At 39.0% G+C, this 24,922-nt stretch overlaps 1 protein-coding gene across 4 annotated transcripts in view; it reads right to left on the minus strand.

Moving 5' to 3' along the window:
* Positions 1–24,922, minus strand: part of LOC122817640 (FYN-binding protein 1-like) — a 688,236-nt gene that overhangs the window by 192,677 nt on the left and 470,637 nt on the right. For all 4 annotated transcript variants that reach the window (XM_044090698.1, XM_044090697.1, XM_044090696.1 and 1 more), the window contains exon 4: positions 11,355–11,476. In XM_044090698.1, coding sequence (XP_043946633.1) covers positions 11,355–11,476 — 122 coding nt within the window. The remainder of the gene's footprint in view (positions 1–11,354; positions 11,477–24,922) is intronic.

The raw sequence follows: 24,922 nt of genomic DNA on the forward strand, positions 1-24,922 counted from the left end.
CCTCTGTGCAGTCCCTCCAGTGCTCCTACTGATACTCAAACATGGATCATCTGGAGCACAGAAACAGATTTCTCTCTCTTCATCATGGGGCTATTTACTTATGGCATTTACCTGTGATTCTCAAATTATCTCAAAATTGCCTTCTGACATAATTTTCTCACAAGATTGAAAACGTTTTCAAAACATTTTTTTTTTACTTTCTAGAGTTACAGGTTCTAAAGTTTTTCATAACTGATCTTGAAATTACTGTTCCTGCTGATCTCTTTAAAACTCTACTTCTGAAAGTTTGTCTTCCACTCAAGCTAGTTTAGATATGGCTTTTCTTAATTTACCTTTTCCAAGACAAATAATGTGTCAGTTTTGTTTCTTGTTACCATCTGCATGTTAATTCTACTTTTCTTTTGATATCATGTTTCATAACATAGATTTCAATGTCCTGTTACATCGTTGTAATAGGCCATGAATTTAGAGATGATACATGGAGATTCTAATCAGTTTCTCTGGTACTTTACGAAAGTTAATGTCTACATTTTTTTTTCACGAAACGGATTTTTTGATCCGCGAGTGTTTCCTTTGGTATGTCCACGCTAAGAAACACCAAGACCAGTTCCTTTACTATAGTTTGGAGTTAGCCTTTCAAGGGAGATTACTTTAGAATATTTGGCTGCATAACCTAGTATGACCAAAATATACTGATAACCATTACTGGACATGACTAGTGAACTAACAATTTCCATGTTAATCCTTTCAAAAGGTGTATGTGTGTGGTGGGCACAGGTATCAATGTGTTTCTAGAGCTAGGATTTAAATCTGTTTTTTGGCACTCGGTGGAAAAGATCTCTATCCCTCTGAGTATCCACAGCTAGTAGAATCTAGTGTGAATTTGGCCTTTTGTTTTTCCACAACCAAGTGTCCTCCCAGGGTGTTGCTAAGCATCGGTTTCATCATAAGCTGTATGAATGGCTTACGTCCTTGGAGATAGCACTCTGTTTTCTGTCTTTCCATGATTACTTGATATGAAAATTCATTTTGGAGCTCAGAGAAGAGGTAGACTGGAGGAAAAGATGTGATATATTCTACCCCTAGCAGCTTGGATATATTCTCCCCAGCTCAGTTTGCAATCTTACTCTCCTACTGGGCCTTCCTTAAATTCAGTTGGCTCACTTGTAACTCATTCAGGTTTCTACTCTCTAGTGACCTAGTGGAAGCTAGAAAGTTTTGCCTCATGTCCAGCTAAGACTTGCACATGGATCTCAGTATCCTATTCTAGTCTCAAGAAGAGTGACTCTCTCCAGTATCTAGTTTAGCCAAATGCCCATTTTTCTAGCACATTGTGCTACATACCTGGGCATTGGAGAATCATTTGTGTTTGTGTTCTCTGTACTATCTTCAGGGTCTTGCTGAGCATGGAATGCTTCTGTTTTAGCTTTCCTTTATCTCATGGATCTTTCCTTCCCCAGATTTTCAACTGGGCTCTGGGTTGGCTGTACAGTGTGCACACTGTTCATTTTCTTCTCTTTGCCGTTATGTACTGTGCCTGCCCTTGGTTATTCTCTGACTCCAGCCTTTTCTTGTTGCCATCTCTTAATATATGAAGAGGCTCCTTGCATACTCACCCCCACATTTGCTCATTTGGGGCTTGTTAAGATTATTCCTGAACCATACCAATTTTCTTGTTAACTAATGGAGACAACTGTGGGTTTTACTATAGTGGGCTGTACAGGTATGACCACAGTCTGGAGTTACTGACACTCTTTTCTCTTGCTATGGAGACTTTGTATCTTAAGGAAAACTTAATTTTCCCACTGTCTCTATAACTCTTTAAAATGGGGGAATTGTTCTCAGTAATCAGACCAGGGGTTACAATATGTATTGTTTTCTCAAATGATGTCTGAATTTCTTCTTTGCCAATGGGATTTCACTTTTTGTCCCTGTGAATGTATGCTATTTCTTCAGCTTTGGAAGAATAGGTCTTTTGCCTACAAATATATTGCTTTTTAGTGAGGGTTTTCAAGCTACCAAAGTCTAACAGTCCCTGCAACTTGCTGTTGTCCACCAGTACTAGACATTTAATGAGCTAAATAGTGACACAATGACAAGTAACCTGGAAATAATTCAGTCACATTCCTTAGGTTCCACTCAAGTAAACTGGAAATAATTCAGTCACATTCCTTAGGTTCCACTCAAGTAACCTGGAAATAATTCAGTCACATTCCTTAGGTTCCACTCAAGTAACCTGGAAATAATTCAGTCACATTCCTTAGGTTCCACTTCATTTGTATTTTATCACCAGTTTTTACAACTTACATCAAACTTTCCACTGTTGTTATTAACACAGAATTTTGGTATTTGCCACATTTAAAAGACAAAACACATGAATAGTCCCTATGGATTAGACACAGCCTTATGAGTTGCTTTAGGTGCCTCATACCTCTATAAATTTTCATCACATGCTACCCTTCCAACACGTGCAACAAATCTCTCTGCATCTCACTGCACATCTAACATACTTACTTCTTAACAATGTTACAGAATTCCTATTGAAGTCTATCAATTAGTAGCATTTCGGTTAAAGTTGCTTTACTGTTATTAGCTTCAGGACCAAGTCACAAAGTAACAGCGTTTGCAGTTTAGACAGCAGAGATCCTTTTATGAAAAGTAAAACAGTAAGGATTTCCGCTATCTGAACTGAAATACTGTTATTTTGTGGCTTGAGTTTTTGCAGGGATCTCCAATTGTGTAAGCAGGCACTGTTTTGCTATTTCATAATCTTTATAGTCAGTGCCTCCTCATATTCATAAGGGCACAGAGGGAATCCCCCATGTGTGGTGCAGCTAGTATACAAGCCCAATCAGGCTCATCCAAACACTCCTGACTATTTATTTAAATGCAATTATACATGGCTCCTAGTTTCCTCTTAAGTCAGTAGCTTGCGTGGGGGGGGGGGGGGTGCGGCTTGAGGTGTAATCATATATTTGGCTTCTGCTATCCTTTCCTCAGCAGTGGCAGTCATGCTTTAAAGAAACTGTTCCACAATAGTCATCTTGCAAATGACCGAGGTAGTGGACTTTGCTTGGGACTCTGGTTTAGTACTGGCTCCTTCCTACAGTAACTGTCTTTCTTATTTCCTGACTTATGCTTAGTTGATCATCCTTTAAATACCCTGAGGCTATTTCATATAAAGAGCAGGTACTGCCATCTAAAAGGAGTAATTTCCATGTCCAGTACACACAGGAAATGCCAACAATAATTCAAATGCAAGCTTACCTACAGAAGAAAGTACAAAAGTTATATCCATTTCATGTGGAAAGTACCAGACTACTTTGCTATATATGAATAAAAACTCTAGGCACACTTTCGCTTCTTTCAATGGGATCAGATTTCAGTACAAGGTCATTTTAGGGAAGGAAAGACACGGCTAAGAGGAGAGGACACAGTTTCTAGATAAAAGGTGCCAGATTAAGCTTGGACATGAGAAAGTACTACTTTAAGATGAGGGCAGTAGACAGTTGGAATACATTTCCAGAGTGGGTAGCTCAGAGTACTGCAAAAGAAAAATTTAAGAAGACACTGAACAGGTGGGACAGGTGGCGCTGGGTGGAACTACAATGTGAATTTTAACATATCAAATTCCACAGTTTCTGCTCAATTGAGCTTGCTATACAAAATCTTAGGAAAAAATCATAATCATATTTCATGAGTTTGACTATATACAGCTCAGAACACATGTACTCAAGCTTGGGAAAACATCAGCAAATGCAACTGAAAAATAAGCAATTTTACCATGTGAGCAACTCCCCTATGTATGTGGCTTTCCCAGAACCTCTCTATTATTTATTTTATTTTATAAATTTGTTGATGAGGAAAATCCACTGGACACATGTCTATTTTACTGGTGCAACCTGGGCGCACTTTCTGGTTAAATGACTTATTCAGGCTCAGACAGTCAGCAAATGGAAGTAGAAAGAATCAAACCCTGTACAGGAACCAGCTCATTATCAACTCTGCGCCCTAGTCCTCTGCACTAATTGCCATAGAGCATTACCACCTCCGAGCCCTAGTCCTCTGCACTAATTGCCATAGAGCATTACCACCTCCGAGCCCTAGTCCTCTGCACTAATTGCCATAGAGCATTACCACCTCCGAGTCCTAGTCCTCGGCTCTGCACTAATTGCCATAGAGCATTACCACCTCCGAGCCCTAGTCCTCTGCACTAATTGCCATAGAGCATTACCACCTCCGAGCCCTAGTCCTCTGCACTAATTGCCATAGAGCATTACCACCTCTGAGCCCTAGTCCTCTGCACTAATTGCCATAGAGCATTACCACCTCCGAGCCCTAGTCCTCTGCACTAATTGCCATAGAGCATTACCACCTCCGAGCCCTAGTCCTCTGCACTAATTGCCATAGAGCATTACCACCTCCGAGCCCTAGTCCTCTGCACTAATTGCCATAGAGCATTACCACCTCTGAGCCCTAGTCCTCTGCACTAATTGCCATAGAGCATTACCACCTCCGAGCCCTAGTCCTCTGCACTAATTGCCATAGAGCATTACCACCTCCGAGCCCTAGTCCTCTGCACTAATTGCCATAGAGCATTACCACCTCTGAGCCCTAGTCCTCTGCACTAATTGCCATAGAGCATTACCACCTCCGAGCCCTAGTCCTCTGCACTAATTGCCATAGAGCATTACCACCTCCGAGCCCTAGTCCTCTGCACTAATTGCCATAGAGCATTACCACCTCCGAGCCCTAGTCCTCTGCACTAATTGCCATAGAGCATTACCACCTCCGAGCCCTAGTCCTCTGCACTAATTGCCATAGAGCATTACCACCTCCGAGCCCTAGTCCTCTGCACTAATTGCCATAGAGCATTACCACCTCCGAGCCCTAGTCCTCTGCACTAATTGCCATAGAGCATTACCACCTCTGAGCCCTAGTCCTCTGCACTAATTGCCATAGAGCATTACCACCTCCGAGCCCTAGTCCTCTGCACTAATTGCCATAGAGCATTACCACCTCTGAGCCCTAGTCCTCTGCACTAATTGCCGTAGAGCATTACCACGTCCGAGCCCTAGTCCTCTGCACTAATTGCCATAGAGTCTTTACTTTCTTGTTTTCACTGCTAGGTTGCTGCACCTCAGAGAAAGTGTTATGGCTAACAGACAATGTAAAGCCTGCATTTCTCCTTCTCTGACAGGCTGTGAGATAAGAGAAGCTAGTAAACAGACAATCACAAACATTAGCATATCTCTTACACATGAGTAAAGAAACAGTGAAACAAGTAACTGACAATCTGAGCTATTAACTTTCTGCAGCTATGATATGAGTGCCATTTTAAGCCTATCCAGTTTCCCTTCAAAGGTAAAAATCAAACCCTACACCTTGTATCTGTTAGGAAACATCTTAACCAATATGCCAAGGGCTAGTCTTACTCTGACACATAAAACATAGATATAAGATGATGTCTGAGAATACTGTTAGTATAAACCTTCTGTTTTCATATCCAACTTCATGTTATTATCTTGTATTGCATTTTCTTTTTCTACTGACTGGTATGCCTCTTCAAATTCATATCTCTTTGTTTTAATGATGACTGTTTTTTCACATGGTTAAAAATCCATTTTTAGAATAATCTACTTAAAACTAGATTTCCTAATGAAAGATTACATGTCTTGGTTTACAGAAACTCTACAGATCTAAAGCCAATTGTGTGTGTGTGTTCTCAGTTTTCAGTTTTTCCCTTCCAGTAGTAAATAGTGAGGTATTTTGCATATTAAATATTGAGTTCGGTGTAGGATACTTCTCTGTCATTCCTTTGTATGATTTTGTTATACTCACAGGTCAAAAAGAATCATCTACTTGACAAGGGGAAATGTTGGCTGCCAAACATCTGAGAGAGACTTTCAGCTACGCAAATGTAACGATAACTCATCCAAAGATAATATAGTCCTTCTCATGCGACTAAAGTATTTTAATATATGCCTTATGCTTAAACTCACTTGATATAAGCTGTTATCCTAACATAAACCACCATGAGTCATTCTGTAACTATTTATTGTATGTTCTACAATAAAGATTAATTATATTGATTTGCAACAGATTTCATACATTTCCTGTCTGGACTTTGGTTTTCATACAGTTACTTTTTGCAAAACATGAATGCTTTTCTGGAGAAATAAAAACATCATATATTTCTAAATTAAACCAGAAAGAAATCATTTAAAAAGATACACCTGTCTTTAATAAAGTAGCATTACAGACTGTTTTTAAGCATAAAGTATCTGCTGGACATTTCCATCTTAGAAAGGAAGTAGTACTGTGTATGTGATGAATAGCAATTGTTGTATTCTTTTTTTAAAGGGCATACTTCTTCCAGCCTCGACTGATACTGTTATGAAGTCGCTGAAATGCTTCACTAAAACTAGTGGTAAGACAGGTGCCACAGTAATGCAGATTTCTTGATTTACCTTACTGACAGATTGAATCTTGTGTTTTTATTGCTATTTACTGTTTTTCATTGCACATCAAGCCATGCATATAGCCGCGGTGGTACGGCGGTAACGTTGTTACCTCACAGCAAGAGGTTCTCCCGTTCGATTCTCGGCTGGGCTTGGGAGTACCTTCTGTGTGGAGTCTGCATGTCCTCCCCGCAGTTGGGTAGCGTTCGAAAGACATGCGTGTGTAAATGGGCGTGCCTTCGTTGAAGGTTAAGCGTCGAGCTGGCACCTCTGCGTTTCATAAAAATCTACTGCCAATCATTAGCGGACCAGAGTTCCGCTCTGGCGACCCCTTACCGGGAAAAGCCGAAAGACAAACAACAACATTGCACATCAAGCCATCATACTCTGTTTTAACATCCAGGTTTCCTCCACTACAGCTATCGTACTTAAGGTGTTATCTGCTCTTTTATTCTTTTATTTCGGCAGTCTATTTCCTAGACTTCTTCTTTCTTTTCATTTCCCAGTGCCACTTTGTGCTTTGAAATAACATTTATTTGCTCATGTACACCTCTTTCTATTTTGGTTCCACATATTTATTCACTCACAACAATTCTGTTTGTTACCATACCTTTGGGCTTGTCTTTTGCTAATTATTTACTTGTTAATTAATGTACAGTAATTAACGAATAGCTATACATTATTGTTTTGCATATAAAATAAATGTGTTTTCAGTACTTACACAGTTATCTTTATATTCATAGCTCTTGACTGATTTTATCGCAAATATTCTCTTGGGAATCTATGTACACTAGACAGCTGGCTGTTTTCCCAGCTCACTATCAACTTTCACTCTAGGTTCTCTCATTTTTTTTTGTCTAGGGTGGTATAAATCAATACGTATATTAACTGCTGTCTACTACTGTTATCAGAAGGTTCATTTTAACTGTATGCATAACTCAACAATTTCATTAATGAAATTACATGTATATCTTCATACACCTATTAAAAACAAAAAAAAATTCCAAGTGCCATGTTTGCTGTGAAGAAAAACATATAATAAAAAACCTTGTTTAAGATAGACTGCACATGTGGGGGAGGGGGCACATGAGGGTGGGCACAGGCAGCAGAATGAAGGGACTAATCACTCCCTCAGTCTTTAAAAGTGCAGCTTGATGGACAGAATTGTAACCCCAAGGAACTGGATTTTGGACCTGGTTATGGACAGTGACGTCACAGATGTATTCAAACATATTCAAGATGGCACGACTGGATTTTGGAACTGGTTATGGACAGTGACGTCACAGATGTATTCAAACATATTCAAGATGGCACGGACATGGAAAGATAAGGAAAGGGACGCGAGGGCTGGAGGGGAGGCAGCACAATAAAATCATTTAAGGGTATGATAACTGTCACCGTTTTTGGCATCAGACAAATGCAATGTAATGGTGTAAGAAACAACCTTCTCTCTCTCTAGGATTCCTAAAGCTAAGTTGTGATTCATCGATTTTGATTTCTTGTCTCAAAATAAATCCCTATAGATTATAACTCCCTACTTATTGACTTAGCAGCAGGGAAATAATACAGATGCTGTACCTTTTTCCTTACATCTGGTTATTGAGGTATCTTTACTGTCTTGTTTGCAGGATTTTTGATTACTATACCTAGAGTATAGGTATTCTTTACCGTCTTGTTTGCAAGACTTTTGATTACTATACCTTGAGTATAGGTATTCTTTACCGTCTTGTTTGCACGACTTTTGATTACTATACCTTGAGTATAGGTATTCTTTACCATCTTGTTTGCAGGATTTTTGATTACTATACCTTGAGTATAGGTATTCTTTACCGTCTTGTTTGCAGGATTTTTGATTACTATACCTTGAGTATAGGTATTCTTTACCGTCTTGTTTGCAGGATTTTTGATTACTATACCTAGAGTATAGGTATTCTTTACCGTCTTGTTTGCAAGACTTTTGATTACTATACCTTGAGTATAGGTATTCTTTACCATCTTGTTTGCAGGATTTTTGATTACTATACCTAGAGTATAGGTATTCTTTACCGTCTTGTTTGCACGACTTTTGATTACTATACCTTGAGTATAGGTATTCTTTACCATCTTGTTTGCAGGATTTTTGATTACTATACCTTGAGTATAGGTATTCTTTACCATCTTGTTTGCACGACTTTTGATTACTATACCTTGAGTATAGGTATACATTTACTTTGTATGCATGTAATGCATGTATGTACTTTTATTTTGATGATTGGTGTGTTCATCTGACACCTCATCTGTAGCAGTAGCCCAAGGTGAAAGTCTTCACTTTTCATAGCTTAACACAGAACTATACTTAGTAGTACCAGACAACATGGATTTATAATAGTTTTAATAGAGCTCCTTCCCCTCAGCTTGTTTGTTTAAGGTATGGGTTTGACAACAATGAATCACCCTGAGAATATGCTATGGAAGGGAGGGAATTTTCTTTATTATGCCCTAGTCATTACCCCAAGAGAATTCCTTTGTCCAAGTGAAATAATGGAGGGACAGTTCAGTGACACTCAGCAGTGGGGATATTCAGCAACTTTGCAAGGAATATCCTTCTCTTGCAGCTCTGACCACAACAATCCCATTTGTATATTGCACATGTATACCCCTCCCATCTCCCTGTAGGACTACTATACAAGAGGGGGCAGGCACTTCTTTAACCCCTCCTTTAGGAGGTGGGCACCATAGGCATAGCCAGTCATTTCTAGTCCCTCTGACCAGCCTTCTGGTGCATGAGTCACTATTCTGCCTCAGGCCATCAGCAGCACAGCCAGCTGCCCAGCTCTCATACCACAGGGAAACCATCATTTTTAGATTTATAGTGAGTCATATATCTCATCTCATAGCCACTGTGTACATGGAGCATTATCCAACACTGCTCCAACTCACCTTTTCAGCATACATTATCAACAAAAATATGTGCCATAGCCTGGGCACTCAGTCAGAAACGTAAAATGAGTAGGTATAATTAGGAACTGAAGCTCAAACAACAGGTAATTCTATTTTCTTTCTGCTTAACTGTCTTTTATGCATAAATGAAATACAATTTATTTTACCCTTTAGCCTGTCTAATGTCTAATAACTACTTTAAAAATGGAAGTTCCTAATCTAACAGTCACAATTTAGTGACTTTAATCAACAATGATCTGCCAGAAAAAGAAAAACAACTTTTATGAAACACAAGCCAAAAATACGAGGCAAAAGTCTGGACATTCTTTGAAAATTTGACGGGTGAGTAGTATGCAAATGTGTTTACTGTTGCTGTGTAGCTTTACTCCCCATGTCTCTCTCGTGGATGGCTGCAGCCAGTTCCTCTCTGAAAGGCTGTGCTAAATCACCAGCTTGAATGCCAACACTCTTATGGAAGGTTGTGTCATATCACCAGATTGAATGTCAACATCCACAGCGAACATTATGCTATATCACCAGTTTAGGTGTCAACATCCATACAGAACATTGTCACATCACCCACCATATTGTGTGACATTATGTCATATCACCAGCTTGGGTGACATTATGTCATATACCATATTGGTTAACATTATGTCATATCACCATGTTGGGTGCCACCACCCTCCTGGAAGGCTGTGTCACCAGCAAACCTAACATGCCAAAATGAGTCTCCATTATTCCCTTAAAGAAACTGCAGATAATGAGACTCAATATGCAGATAGTATTTATGGCACCTAAACTGATAATTTGGTGTGCAGGATATGAGGGCATTCAAGCTGGTTATTTAACATTGGCTTGTATGAGAGTCTGAGAACCTAATATGGTGGTATGATGCAGCCATCCATGAGACTGTCTGCATCCAAGCTGGTGATATGATGCAGCTATCCATGACAATGACAGCACCCAAGATGGTGATATGATACAGCCATCCATGAAAGTGTTGACACACAAGCTGGTGATATGACACAGCCTTCTATATGAGTGTTGGCAGTCAAGCTGGTCATGTAGCACCACCTTCCAGAGAGGGACTGGCTGCATATCCAAACAATGCAATAGTGTAGAGGAATTGTTGTGAAACTTACAGGAATATGAGTGATCTGTGGCACACAGCAAGAGTTTGACTATTTATAAAATACTAAGGGGGTCAGCAATGTCACACTGGCAGATGTGTGGACATCTGCACAGGTCAGGAGTATATGCGCATCCCCACAGCCAAATATAGGAAGGGAAAAGAGCTATCCATCTTACCATATAAGATGGGTGACCATCATCAGGTCTAAACTGAGGATTTCATCTCCTGCAATAATTGGCTTCACAACCACTGGGAATGAACCTGGTAAGTTCAGAACTGAAAAAAAGTAAATAAATTAGGGAAATATGGTTTATGGCTGAGGAAAAGGTCACTTAAATGTAATGATTCATTTTCCTGACATTGAATTATAAGAATACTGTAACCAAACCAAAGTAACCTAAAGCAATTAAAAATAACTTCTAAGTATGGGAAGGCTCCCTAATATCCTAATGGTAATTTAATTGTTGTCATTTTTCTGAACTGTCACCTGCTCAGTACCTATTAGCATGGAGATTTACTTCTTACTCATGGCGACAGTTTTTATACATGTCTGCTAAAAGAACAGCATCAGCGACCTGCCTTCTGTATCACTGACATGTATGCTACAGCCACTGCAAAGAAGTAGCCCTCACAAAAAAAAGCATGTACCTGTAATTGGGTTTCAGACCAAAAGCTCATTTCACATTACTGCATTGCTAGTGTTGTAGGACTACAGGAGTTATTTCTCCAATGCCTTTTTATCATGAATAAGAAGCAGGCACTAATACAAATAATGCTATTAAACTGTATACATCATCACTGTACAGTATATCTTCTAAAAATGACATCACGTGGCATACCTTCTCCTAAATTTGCAGGTTTGGGAGGCAGAACAGGTGGTGCAGGTGGAAAAAAAGGCTTCTCTGATCTTACTGTTTCTGCATCATCGTACATCATGTCTTGTTCATCGTTGCTTCTATGGCTGAAAAAAAAAATAAAACATTACGGACCATTTGGAAATCTAAGCTGGTTTATTACAGATAAGTACTAGAATCATCATAACTATACAAGTGCAAAAACTGGACCAGTAATTGTAGAGTATGGATTCATAATCTGTTACTAGGCTAACGACCCAGGGGAGGGGGCCTTTCTAAGGCTAGTCAAGTTTTCCCAAGAGAATAATGAGGTCCTTTATCCATACAGGATATTGAGGGTCAGGCATTTATAAGCTGTCTCATAGGACATTGAGGATCAGGCATTTATAAGCTGTCTCATAGGACATTGAGGGTCAGGCATTTATAAGCTGTCTCATAGGACATTGAGAATTGGGCATTTATAAGCTGTCTCATAGGACATTGAGGGTCGGTCATTTATAAGCTGTCTCATAGGACATTGAGGGTCGGGCATTTATAAGCTGTCTCATAGGACATTGAGGGTCGGGCATTTATAAGCTGTCTCATAGGACATTGAGGGTCAGGCATTTATAAGCTGTCTCATAGGACATTGAGAGTTGAGCATTTATAAGCTGTCTCATATGACATTGAGGGTCAGGCATTTATAAGCTGTCTGATAGGACATTGAGAGTCGGGCATTTATAAGCTGTCTCATAGGACATTGAGGGTCGGGCATTTATAAGCTGTCTCATAGGACATTGAGGGTCGGGCATTTATAAGCTGCCTCATGCCTACTAGCTGTAGTTCTTTTCTTTACCTGTAGTAAAACATCTTCATTTTAAACTGTACAGCATCCTTCTGAAAAAAATTCTGTCTGAGATGAGATAAAACGCCCCCTCCTTATCTCCACCCCCATTAGACTTCTACTGTCTCACATACACACATCATCATACTTTTTAGGAAAAGGCTTCATTGCATTATATGAGCAATATTCTATTCAACATATAGTAGGAAACAGTAAATTACACGTTATTTAGTCTTGTTCTAATTTCTTACTTACCGTTATATATTCTCTTCCTTCCCATCTTTACTTTTGATTTACAAATTGAAAGCACATTATATGGTTATAACCAATAATACTGAAGCTGGAAGTAATCAGATCTATTATGCAATAAAAAGCAATGTGGTTTTAATCCTACGTGGATAAACATATTTTTGTCTCTGCATTGATAGTTCCACTATGGTTGTATATCATATTTTTGCCTTATTCAACTAACCCGTGAAGTCAATAGTTGTATAAACCATGCATGACTATACATTTCACTCATTATAATCATTCTGATTTGGGTGGTTAATTGCCAGTAAATCACACATCAGAACTTTGATCTTGCCACCAAAATGAAAATACTCATTATTTATTGTTGATAGCATTACAGGATTCCAGGAAAGATGTGTTTTTATCTTATTTATGAGTATGTTAACCAGGTAGTTTTGGTGAAGCTACCAATGATATAACCTCTACACCCAGGATCAGTAGCAGAAGAAAAATGTTTGGATGTAAATGAAATAAAAGCACTATCATGCAAATGGATGATACCATAGGTATAAAGCAAACTGCTGTAACATTATATTACATGTAACAAAGAATATACGGTCTACATGTAAAGTAGACTTTTTTGAGAAGTTACAGGCCAGTCCTTCTTTAAGTCCCCAAGGGAAAATTTGGAAAATAATGCATCACCACTTCACCAAATATGTATTGCAGTACACAATGCTCTCCAATACATAATCTGGCTTCAGGATATAGTGTGGAGATATTGTTTTTGTGCTCTTTACAGTTCTTGTACTGTGAACAGTTGTAATCCCCATGTTGTGTTGTATTTCACTAGCAGGGCCTCATATTATTGCACTACTAGAGTGTATATATTGTGTGTGTGCGTGTGTGTGTGTGTGTGTGTGTGTGTGTGTGTGTGTGTGTGTGTGTGTGTGTGTGTGTGTGTGTTGATAATGTAACAAAATTGCCTTTGGCCTGAGTTTTGAATGAATAGGTCCGGTTTTGGTCAGTCTACTCACCCATTAAGAGATGGTAAAATAACTGAATGAGCGAATCAATCTATAAATTATTTACTTTATTTATTTATTTTCAGTTTGATTACTGGGGAAGTCCACTGGGTCAAAAAGTGCCCATTTTCAGTGGAGGCCCGGGGAGAAAAGCTCCATGAACAGTATAATACAATATAGGTTACAAAATGCAAATAAAGGTTGCAAAGTAAAATACCATACAGTATAGGTTGCAAAACAGAAAATAAAGGTTACAAAGTGAAATACAAGAGTAGGGTTCATACATTCGAGAGTTGCTGAGTGTAATATACATTATGAGACAGTTTAACAACTTGTCGACAGAGTGTTTTTTTTTTTGATGAAACAATATTTACATGCTTGGAGTCAATTAAAGTCTGCTAGTTCTGTATATTTTGAAAAATAAGAATAAGTATGAGAGTATAGTGGCGTGGGGGTAAGGAGAGCTTAGTGGGGAGTCCATAGAATTTAAGTGGGGTGAAAGCAAGAGCATTTCCATTTGGAAGATAGGTGAAGAAAAAGTTGAGTTTTGAAGGATTCAGTGTTGGGTATTGTCCTAAGTGAAGGAGGCAGAGAGTTCCATTTTTAAAAGTTGAGTTTTGAAGGATTCAGTGTTGGGTATGGTCCTAAGTGAAGGAGGCAGAGAGTTCCATTTTTAAAAGTTGAGTTTTGTAGGATTCAGTGTTGGGTATAGTCCTAAGTGAAGGAGGCAGAGAGTTCCATTTTTAAAAGTTGAGTTTTGAAGGATTCAGTGTTGGGTATAGTCCTAAGTGAAGGAGGCAGAGAGTTCCATTTTTAAACGTTGAGTTTTGAAGGATTCAGTGTTGGGTATAGTCCTAAGTGAAGGAGGCAGAGAGTTCCATTTTTAAAAGTTGAATTTTGAAGGATTCACTGTTGGGTATAGTCCTAAGTGAAGGAGGCAGAGAGTTCCATTTTTAAAAGTTGAGTTTTGAAGGATTCAGTGTTGGGTATAGTCCTAAGTGAAGGAGGCAGAGAGTTCCATTTTTAAACATTGAGTTTTGTAGGATTCAGTGTTGGGTATAGTCCTAAGTGAAGGAGGCAGAGAGTTCCATTTTTAAAGGTTGAGTTTTGAAGGATTCAGTGTTGGCTATAGTCCTAAGTGAAGGAGGCAGAGAGTTCCATTTTTAAAGGTTGAGTTTTGAAGGATTCAGTGTTGGGTATAGTCCTAAGTGAAGGAGACAGAGATTTCCATTTTTAAACATTGAGTTTTGAAGGATTCAGTGTTGGGTATAGTCCTAAGTGAAGGAGGCAGAGTTCCATTTTTAAAAGTTGAGTTTTGAAGGATTCAGTGTTGGGTATAGTCCTAAGTGAAGGAGGCAGAGAGTTCCATTTTTAAAAGTTGAGTTTTGAAGGATTCAGTGTTGGGTATAGTCCTAAGTGAAGGCGGCAGAGAGTTCCATTTTTAAATGTTGAGTTTTGAAGGATTCAGTGTTGGGTCGAGTCCTAAGTGAAGGAGGCAGAGAGTTCCATTTTTAAAAGTTGAGTTTTGTAGGATTCAGTGTTGGGTATAGTCCTAAGTGAAGGAGGCAGACAGTTCCATTTTTAAAAGTTGAGTTTTGAAGGATTCAGTGTTGGGTATAGTCCTAAGTGAAGGAGGCAGAGAGTTCCATTTTTAAAAGTTGAGTTTTGAAGGATTCAGTGTTGGGTATAGTCCTAAGTGAAGGAGGCAGAGAGTTCCATTTTTAAACATTGAGTTTTGAAGGATTCAGTGTTGGGTGTAGTCCTAAGTGAAGGAGGCAGAGAGTTCCATTTTTAAAAGTTGAGTTTTGAAGGATTCAGTGTTGGGTATAGTCCTAGGTAAAGGAGGCAGAGAGTTCCATTTTTAAAAGTTGAGTTTTGAAGGATTAAGTGTTGGGTATAGTCCTAAGTGAAGGAGGCAGAGTGCTCCATTTTTTACCTAGAGAAAAGGAGAGTAAAAGCTGGCCAGTGGGTCATTTGTGTTTAAGAATGGAGATTAGGTTTTGGTGTTCAGATCTCAGTGATCTGTTAGGGATGTATGAAGGAAGGATGTCCTTTAAGGCTGGGCATTTATCAGGGGAGAATATTAGTTTGTGAGCAGTGGTTAGTTGTAGATAGTCTAGGTGGTTAGGGAGTTATAACCATTTCAGAGAGTGAAGGCTGAGGTAGTGGTGAGTTGACGTTTTGGATTTGGTGGCAAATTTAGAGATCTTATTATAGCAAGCTTCGAGCTTAGAGGTGTTGGTAACAGACAAATTGGTTAGAAGAGGGGATCCATATAGAAGGGAAGGTAGGAGGTAGGTGGTTGCCAGGGTATGCCTAGTGGAGATGGAAAGAAAGTGATTGTTCCTATATAGCATACCTAGCTTTTGGTGGGTTTTCTTTATGTTTTGTTGTATGTGAAGATCAAATTTGAGGTGTTCATCTATGGTAATGCCAAGGAGTTTTGCAGAGGGGACCACTTCAATGGCAGTGTTAGTTTGGTTTAGGACATTGAAAGTGTTTTTTTGTCCAAAGAGGAAACTTTGGAGGGGCGAAACATTAGTATTTTGGATTTATTGGAGTTGAGAGAAAGGTGGTTTTGGTGCATCCAGTTCTCTGTAGTGGTAAAGGCTAATTGGGTTTTGGTCAGTAGTTCAGGAAAGTTTGGGGCAGAGCAGACTAAGGTAGAGTCATCAGCGTATTGGATGACTGTGGTGTCAGGGATGAAAGTGAGAAGGTTATTTATAAAGATGTTGAAAAGCATGGTTCCAAGGATGGACCCCTGAGGAATGCCAGTAGGTGCAGGCAAGAAGGAAGAGATGGAGTTCTTCCATTTGACTGCTTGAGATCTATCAGATAGGTAACTGGATAACCAGGAAAGAGTGTTTGGGGAGAGTTTGAGATTAGCCAGATGATGAAGAAGGTGTGTGTGGGAGATGGTGTCAAAGGCTTTTGAAAGATCTAGCAGAACTGTAGATACAATGAGTCCAGAGTCTCGTGCTTGATTGACAGCTTCTAGGAAGGATAGTAGGGAAGTTATGGTACTGTGGCCAGGACGGAAGCCATGCTGGGTGGGTGTTAGGAGGTGATTTTGAATTAGATAAGGTAAAAGTTGGTGGAGGACACATTTTTCTAGAATTTTAGATAGTGGAGAGAGTAGGGAGATGGGGCAGAAGTTAGAAATAGCGGTGTTTTTGCCTCCTTTGTGAAGAGGTAGGATGTAGGCTGAATGCCAGAGTTTTGGTACGTATGACTCATTTAAGGATCTATTAATCAGTATACTAATTGGGAGTGCGATACCTTCAGCCGCATGTTTGAGGAAGGAAGAGGGAATGTTGTCAGGGGCATTAGAGCATGGCTCTAGCTTGGATAGAAGCTTTTTTATAAAAGTGGTGGAAACAGGTTTGAGATGGAAATTGAGGGGATTGTTGTTTGGGTTGTTGGGTGAAGTGAAAAGGGAGTTAGGTGGGTTGTTATTAGGGAATGTTTTGGTTAGCTTAGCTATGGATTCAGTAAAGAAGGTATTGAAGGGGGAGCTCAGTTCACTGTCGGATAGATTAGGGTCAGGGCAAGGGTTGTTTTGAGATCCGGGATGAAGTAGGGAGTTGACTAATTTCCAGAATTGTTTTGGGTTTTTATTGTTATTGGACTGAAGTTTATTATAGTAGTTTTTTTTTGTCCTTGGTAATAAGTTTTTTTACTTGGTTGTGGAGTTGGGTATATAGGAGTAAGGTAGAGGACAATTTATTTTTCTGATAGAGCTTCCAGGATTTGTCTCTGTGATGCATAATTTGTTTAGTTTCTTTGGTCAGCCATGGTGCAGAATTAATTTTGATTTGCTTATTTCTTAGGGGGGTTAGGGAGTTAAGAGTATCTAGGAAGATAGAGTTAAAATGTTCAACAGCATTGTCGAGTCGGAGGGTATTTAGAGGGTGCCAGTTAATTTGTTTAAAGATGTTAGAAAAAATTAAGGGGTTGAAGTTGCTGAGGTTACGAGTTTGAATGTAGAGATGTTGGTGTTGGATGGAGCTACTTGATCGATGGATGAAGGCAGGGAGATGGTCACTGAAGGTGTCAGGGATAGTGCCACAGAGAGTGATTTTGTTTGGATGGGAGACTAGAATCCAATCTAAGATGGACCCCGGGGGGGGGTGATTTTTGTTGGGGCGAGTAGTTGAAGAGATTACTTGTGTGAAGTTTAGAAGGTTAATGGAAAGTGAGGGAGATGATGTGTTAATTTTATTCCAGTCGATATTGACATCGCCTAGAATATAGGTTTCATATTTTATTTGAGTTGAAGCCCAGTATAGAATATCTTCAAGGGTGGAGATATTGTTGCCTGGGGAGATGTAAAAGGAAATGAAGCAGATATTTTTATGTTTATTTAATCGGAGAAGGCTTGCTGTGATTTCGGAATTTTTTAAATTAGGGGTAGGGATTTGAAGAGGAATTAGAGAGAGAAGATTGGAGTAAATTAGAGCAGAGCCTCCGCCTTTTTTGTTTAAACGGTCACTTCTGAGGATATGGTAACCAGGAGATAATATTTCAGAGTCAGTGATATGGAGTTTTAGCCAAGTTTCAGAAATGGCTAGGATGTCGGGTTGATTGTGATTAATTCAGGTTTGTACATGGTGACATTTGTTGTTAAGGCTCTGGGCATTGATAGTGAAGAGAAGAAAAAGGGTGGGGAGTGTTATTTGTTGTAGGTGAGGAAGAGGGTGGAGGGATGGAGTAGTTTGTGCTGAGGCAAGGGCCAGGGTTAGGATGAATGTCTCCAGATAAGGCTAGGACATTGTAGGTGATAAGTTTTGGTCTGTAAGGTTTGTATAGTAGGTATTTGTTAGGGTTTAGCAGAAGTTTCAGAGAGAGAGAGTTTTAGTTCAGGTATAGAATAGTTTGGGATGAAAAAGATGCAATAGGTTGGGTGGAATAAGAGGGGAGGATATGGAGTGAAAGTGAGGGAGTTGGAGAGGTTGTGTTTGGTGGTTAGGGATAGTTTGAGTAGGAGGGAGGAATGGTGGAGGAGCATTATGGGAGTAAGAAGTAGCAAGATACAGAGGTATTAGTAAGATGAGAAGGGAGCTAGGGAGTTGAATAGTTAAGGGGAGTTGGTAGGGCATGTTAGGATAGGGTAGGGTAATGTACAGTGAAGAGAAGAATAATGTGAAATGCTAGTTGAGAAGGGAAGGTCTAGAAGTGAATGGAGAGAGTTAGATATTGTAGGCAAGGATAATGGAAGAATGAGTGTATAGGGGTGTAGGAAAATTGTAGTGGGAGGAGTAATAGTGGGAGGGGAAAGAAAGGTGGAGTGTTCTCTGATTAGAGAATAGGGGGAGGGGTAATTGGAAGAGGACTGTGATTGGATAGTAGGTTTGGTAGGAGGAGTTTGTTAGGTATAAATGTAGATGTGCTGGGGCGGGTGGGAATTGGGGGCAGGGTAGGGGAGCGGAGTGCGCCCATAGGGCAAACAGAGCGAGTTCAGACAGGTAAGTGAGCCAGTCAGCCATAAACTAACAGTAAGCAGTTGATTACTGAGTTCCTTAGTTGTGACAGGGTAGGTCAAGGGGGATAGGTAATATTGGTCGTGAAGGTAAGTAGTAGCAAAGCAAAGTAAGCAGTGAGTAGCAGGTAGAGATAGGGCAGAAAGATAGTTCACAAGCCTAGGACAGAAACATTAAAAAGCTATGGAGATCAGGGAAGAATGGAAGAGTTACATACTGTCCTAGTTTAGAATGCCATCTAGTGGTCAGTTAGAGTAATAACAACAGAGGCAAGTGAGCAGAGAGATATATCAGGGTTAGCGAAGGCTCTTAAGGAATAGTTTCAGGAGACAGCACAGAAGTGATAAAGGATCTAAATGCTAGGGGATAGCGAGGGGAGAGAATGGCTGCTGGGTATCCTGGCTAAGGTAGCATATAGTACGTACATTAGATATTAAGCAAGTGTTTAAATAATACCACTTTTAACACATACTTTCTTGCCTCCTAGTAAACAGGATTCATTAAGCAGGACGGCAAGTCTTTATGCTATAATAGACATGAATGGATTTGGTCTGCAGGGAGTCCTTTCACCAGGTAGGTATGTTCAAGGTTTAGTGTAGGATAGAAGGTTCAAACCTAGGAACAGTGGGGACAAGGGGAAAAAATAGTGAAGGGGTAAGAAAGAGATATTCAGAATAGGGTAGTGCAGACAATCATGCAGATCAAACAAGTTAACAGGTAGTAAATACAGTAGTGGTTGTACTCAGTAGATTTGAGTTCATACAAACAGTTGAAAAATACTTATAGCAACATGTATAGATACAAAGCAAAGCATACCGACATCTATTCAAGCAGACATTACAAAACATTCATTGTAAAGTTAGCAGGAGGAATGCAGGGCATCCCAGCATATATTCAAGCTAGCAATAGGTACACAATAATCATACAATTAGAGAAAGGTCTTAAGCAGTATGCAACAGTCAAGCTAGGTATTACTAGAATGAATACAACCATCTGGAGCTAGGTTCTGAGTGGTGAGGGCAGTAAGCTAAGATAGTTAATTATAAGAGAGGCTAGTGGGAATTATATATGTACAGTCTTTGCTTGAGCAACGTAATGAGATAGCATTTAAGCAGGACAATTGTAAGCCATGTGCCCAAGATAGTGAAAAACTAGCATATATTCGGTTAAATGGGGAGGCTGTGTTCTTTTGGTGATTTAACAGTGCTGTATTACAGTTTAGCAGATACTACTAGGCTTTTGAGCATACGCTCAGTTCATAATACTAGCCCAAGCACTGATAAAGCAGACTTGGAAGCTGGGACCCGATAAGCCCTGCAGCCACAGAAAAACATAAGCCGTTACGCTAATAGCTGAGGAGCTGAAGCATTAGTTCTATCGCCCATGGACAGAGACAATTTTGCTGCATTCCTGCACTTGTGGTCAAAATAACGCTGTTGTCTAGCGTTCACTAGATAGGTTAGGGCTATAGAATAGCTTACCTTGATTGGAGAGCAACAGGGCTGTAGAATAGCTTACTTTGATTGGAGAGCAACAGATTAAATCGCTCACAGACTAAGACAGCTGTGTAGCGCTCCTTTACCTTTGGGTAAACACGCTGTTGTCTAGCATTTGTAATATAGAGTAGAGCAATAAACAGCTTTCCTTGTTGGAAGGTAAGAGAAATATACAGTGTTAAATCAGTTACTGATACTACACTGAGTAGCTTCGATAATTAGATAGCAACATTTAAACACTATCTTTCAGTTAAATTGTACGAGTGGGGGTTGCTAGATTAGAATTGTTTGGGAAAGGCAAAGTTTTATAGGGGGTGAAGCACGAGTCAAACGCCAGTAAAATAAAAAAAATCAACAAATTAACATTCCTCTTACACAATATTCAGTAACCTTGGTAAATGTAACTGTACATCTACAATGTTCTTTAGTTTGCTAAAATCATCTGAGTTTATGCAAGATCCAATGTATGTTAAGCAGGTTGGGCAGTGAATGAACCTCTAGCTCCTTCCACTTGCAGTTTAAAAATTATCTGGACTACAGAAAGCAAACCTCATGACAGGCTTTTCCAATCTGCACTGTAACCTACAGGAATTGGACTAAAGGCTGGGCATACTGCTTACTACTTTTGTAAATCAAGTTTGTCCAAACTGTGGCACTGCAGAAAACATACAATATATAAATACAGTATGCAGATGACAGCATGCTTATCTCTCATTCACTCTAGATACCTTTCAGCAAACTATACCGTACAGTTTTTGAAGCATAAAAACTATGGCAGAAGACTTCCATTAAACCCAGCTAAGACAATACTAATTAGATGTGAAAATCTACCTACCAACAGAAATGCACTGATAAACTCCACAAACCAGCAGATGAAAAGATTGAAAACCTTCAGTCAACTAAGTATGACAGATTAATTACAGAGCAAGTATGTGCAATCAAAGGACATGTGAATATGGTGGGATTAGCTTAAATGCAATATACTATGACATCAAAACTGAAACAATCAGTCAAGAAACTGTGCTAGGCCGAAAAAAATCTTATATACACTGTTACCATCAGAACATCAAAAATGTACTAGTCAGACATGGATAACCTGCATGCAATTTGTTAACTGTATGCTGGGAAGGATGGAATCTTCTGCAAGGATGCCATGCATGAGCACTGCTGCAATGAGAAAAGACTGCAACCGGGAAAGCTACTGCAGGAGATACCAAAATAACACTCACTGGACAAATGACTACAAAGATATTATAATGTCAAAACTCTAAGCAGGCATTCCTTGGCACGAAATGAGAAAGTGGGAATGTGTGCAACATGCTTATGTGTGCAACATGCTTACTAGTGACGGCCAACACAGAAAGAGCAGAAGGAAGGGGTACGTGTACAGAAATCCTGCAAATGCATTGCACCATGTTGAGGTTTCCCCCACGTTAGTTCAGCTGTGAAAGTCAAATTCATTTGTTTTATTTTATATATTTGCTTTTGCTTACCAGAGTAGACTGACTAGGCATAGCCCCCTTTCAGCAGAGTCATGGAGAGAAAATCCTGACAATTACAACTGAACAATAAAATTATTGCACTTAAGCATAATATCTTGCAGTATTTCAAGATAACATTTTATAGGTACTAGTGTACAGTTCTCAGGCCATATAAAAAAAAGGACATCAAGCATCAAGCTGTTGGATGGAACTCGGAGGAAAACTACTAAAAAGACTGATAAACTTAGGAGAAGGAATATTGTCAAACTTTAGAGAGGAGTTAGAGCTCTTCTCACTTTGACTGGAAGAGGCAAAAGGTTTATTAAAAACAGAAAGAACATGGGGGAAGGTAGGAGCAGGCAGCATATTGTAGGGTCACCAAGACATTCAAAAGGTCATAGAAAAAGGTGATAAAATAGATAGGGAATGAGAGGGATGGTGATGCGAGAGATTGCTGAGGCATTTAAAAGGTCATACTAGCAAGTGTAATGTAATGTAATGGTATGCAGACATCTTGGAAGAAGAATATTGCCAATAATTTGTAATTTCATAAAAGAAACTAACAGGTTTCTATGTATTTCTAGAAGATATAATACAGGTAATGTTTGTTTTCTAGGTTGAGCAGGGATCCATAAATACTGACACCCCTACAGTAGCATTATAATTAGAAATACTTCTTCATCCTATTAGTTATGATTTTATAAAATATAATTGGCATATCAATTCTCAAACATCTCCATAAATGGCAAATTACAAACCAAAAAATGCTTTACTGTGGGGTACAAAAAATTACTACTAACTAATTAACTGACAGTTTGATTTTTTTATGACTGCATTATCTCTTAAGAATGTTACATTGTAATAAGATTGGAAGTGAAAAATGAAAGATGGAGCTGAAAAAGCTCTGAGATGCACATATGTATGTCCTTCACTAATAAAAATCTCTTTAGATGCAACTATAGACATCCTTATGAACAGTTGATATATTCTTCATGTATTTAGTTAATCAGTTTAAAGACTGGTAATATTCAGTATAGCCTTGAAAACCAAAAGTCTAAGAATTATTTACTTTTTTTGGTATGAAACACTGCTCACTAGTGAAGCAACTGTACATTAGGGTAAACTTACTATCATTCAAATATCTCAAAAAACATGCATATAAACAGAAACAAAGAATTTGACTTCATTCTATTGGTCTCTGAATAAAGGTAGATGACACTTGCATATTTTAAAACGAGAGTACAAAGGCAGCTTCTAGCACTGGCTTTAGTGCCAGGGATAGGGGAAAAATCGTAGAAAGAATGGCAAAAATGGAAAACACGACAACAGCTCAAAAAACTTCAGAATGATCCGCAAATCTACTAAAAAGCAAATGAATACAAAAAAAATATACTATAACAACTTTCAGAACAATAGTAAACACAACCCTAAAAAATCCTGGTCAACAAATAAATAAATCTTACATCTCATTCAAAAATTCAACCCTCGCCCCTCTACCAATATAGCATCCCTAACCAAGGATTCATTATTATTCAATCCCAACCCTGCCCAGTAGCCACATATCACCACATCCAATTTCGCCTTCAAACCTATGCCTACATCTTATTTAAAACTACTCTTAAACAAACTCAAACCAAGCTCTACTTCAGTAGATGACCTTCCAATTGAATAAGTTAAAATAGCAGCCGATAGAATTGCTATACTTATCCCCCTATCCAAAATATTTTAAAAATGTATTCAAAAACAATTGCTAAAATATTTCCTGCAGGAAGAATTCCTATTCCCTGCACAACATGGCTTCCATCCTTCTCATAGTACTAGCACTGCCCTTCTAGTCTATATAGATATTGTCAATAAAGCTAGAGAAAATGGCTAACTAGTCTCCTCCTTATCACTAGACATGTCTAAAGCATTCAACACAGTTTGTTACAGCAAACTTCTGCTTCAGATGTCCTCATTAGGTCTCCCTCAGTCCACCCTTCTGTGGTTCAAAAAGCTAATGTCCAATAGGTATCAGTCAGTAAAATGGCACTCCACCCTCTCTCCATACCTCCCTGTCATCACTGGCATACCATAAGGCTTTATAGTTGGTGCCCCCCCAAAAAAAATAGTTTTCCTCCCCAAATCTATCTCTTATGAAAAAGAAAAGCAAAATCCTGTCTTTTAATAATACGATTGAAGTCACTTACAAGAAATTATTAAGGTTGATAGTGGATGATAATTTTAAATTTGACCTGCAAACATAAAATTGCATTAAAAACAATGCAATAAAAACTAGGGAAGCTTTACAGAGCCAAAATCTTTCTCATCAATGCAATTAAAACTACACTTGCCACTACTTACCTCCTCCCCTTACTATGCGCACTCACCCTTACTAACCTCTAGGCATCACAAATATCAAAAGTCGAACAATGCTGTAATAAAGTGGCTAAATTTGCCACAAGTACCCCTTTCAGAACTTACCATTGTATAAAAGCATAGAAGCCTAAATTGGTTAGAACTACCCCATCAACTATCATACACTACTTCTTACCACCTACAAAATTATCCAGCAGCATCCATCTGCTTGTCCAGCACTAAATACAATTCTACACAAGTATGTTCCCAATCGGTCTGTATGATCCAGTGACCAAAATCTCTTGTCTGCCCCAAACCTATCAAATCTGCTGGGCACAGTCTGTAGTCATACGATATTGCTAAGACCTGGAATGCCTTTCCTGTATCCATCAGTTCGGTACCCTCCCTCCAGTCCTTTAAAACCATTCTGAAAAGTTTCTTAGCAAAATCATGGCTGTCATTTTGCTAATCCCCAGCACAAACTATATCCCTAAATAAGAACAGTTAATATTCATACCTTGCACCTCCTTAATCTCCCTTAGTCACTCACTTTATTACTTCAATCAATGTCTCTCCCCTGACTCTCTTTCTAAATATACCATAACCCTGTTTTTTTTTCTCACTTCATATTGCAGTTCATGTTTGTATTATACTAGTTTACTTTTAATTTCTGTAGAAAC

Source organism: Protopterus annectens, chromosome 13.part0 (assembly GCF_019279795.1).
Source record: "Protopterus annectens isolate FY-2018-M chromosome 13.part0, PAN1.0, whole genome shotgun sequence".
Classification (NCBI taxonomy): Eukaryota; Metazoa; Chordata; order Ceratodontiformes; family Protopteridae; genus Protopterus; species Protopterus annectens.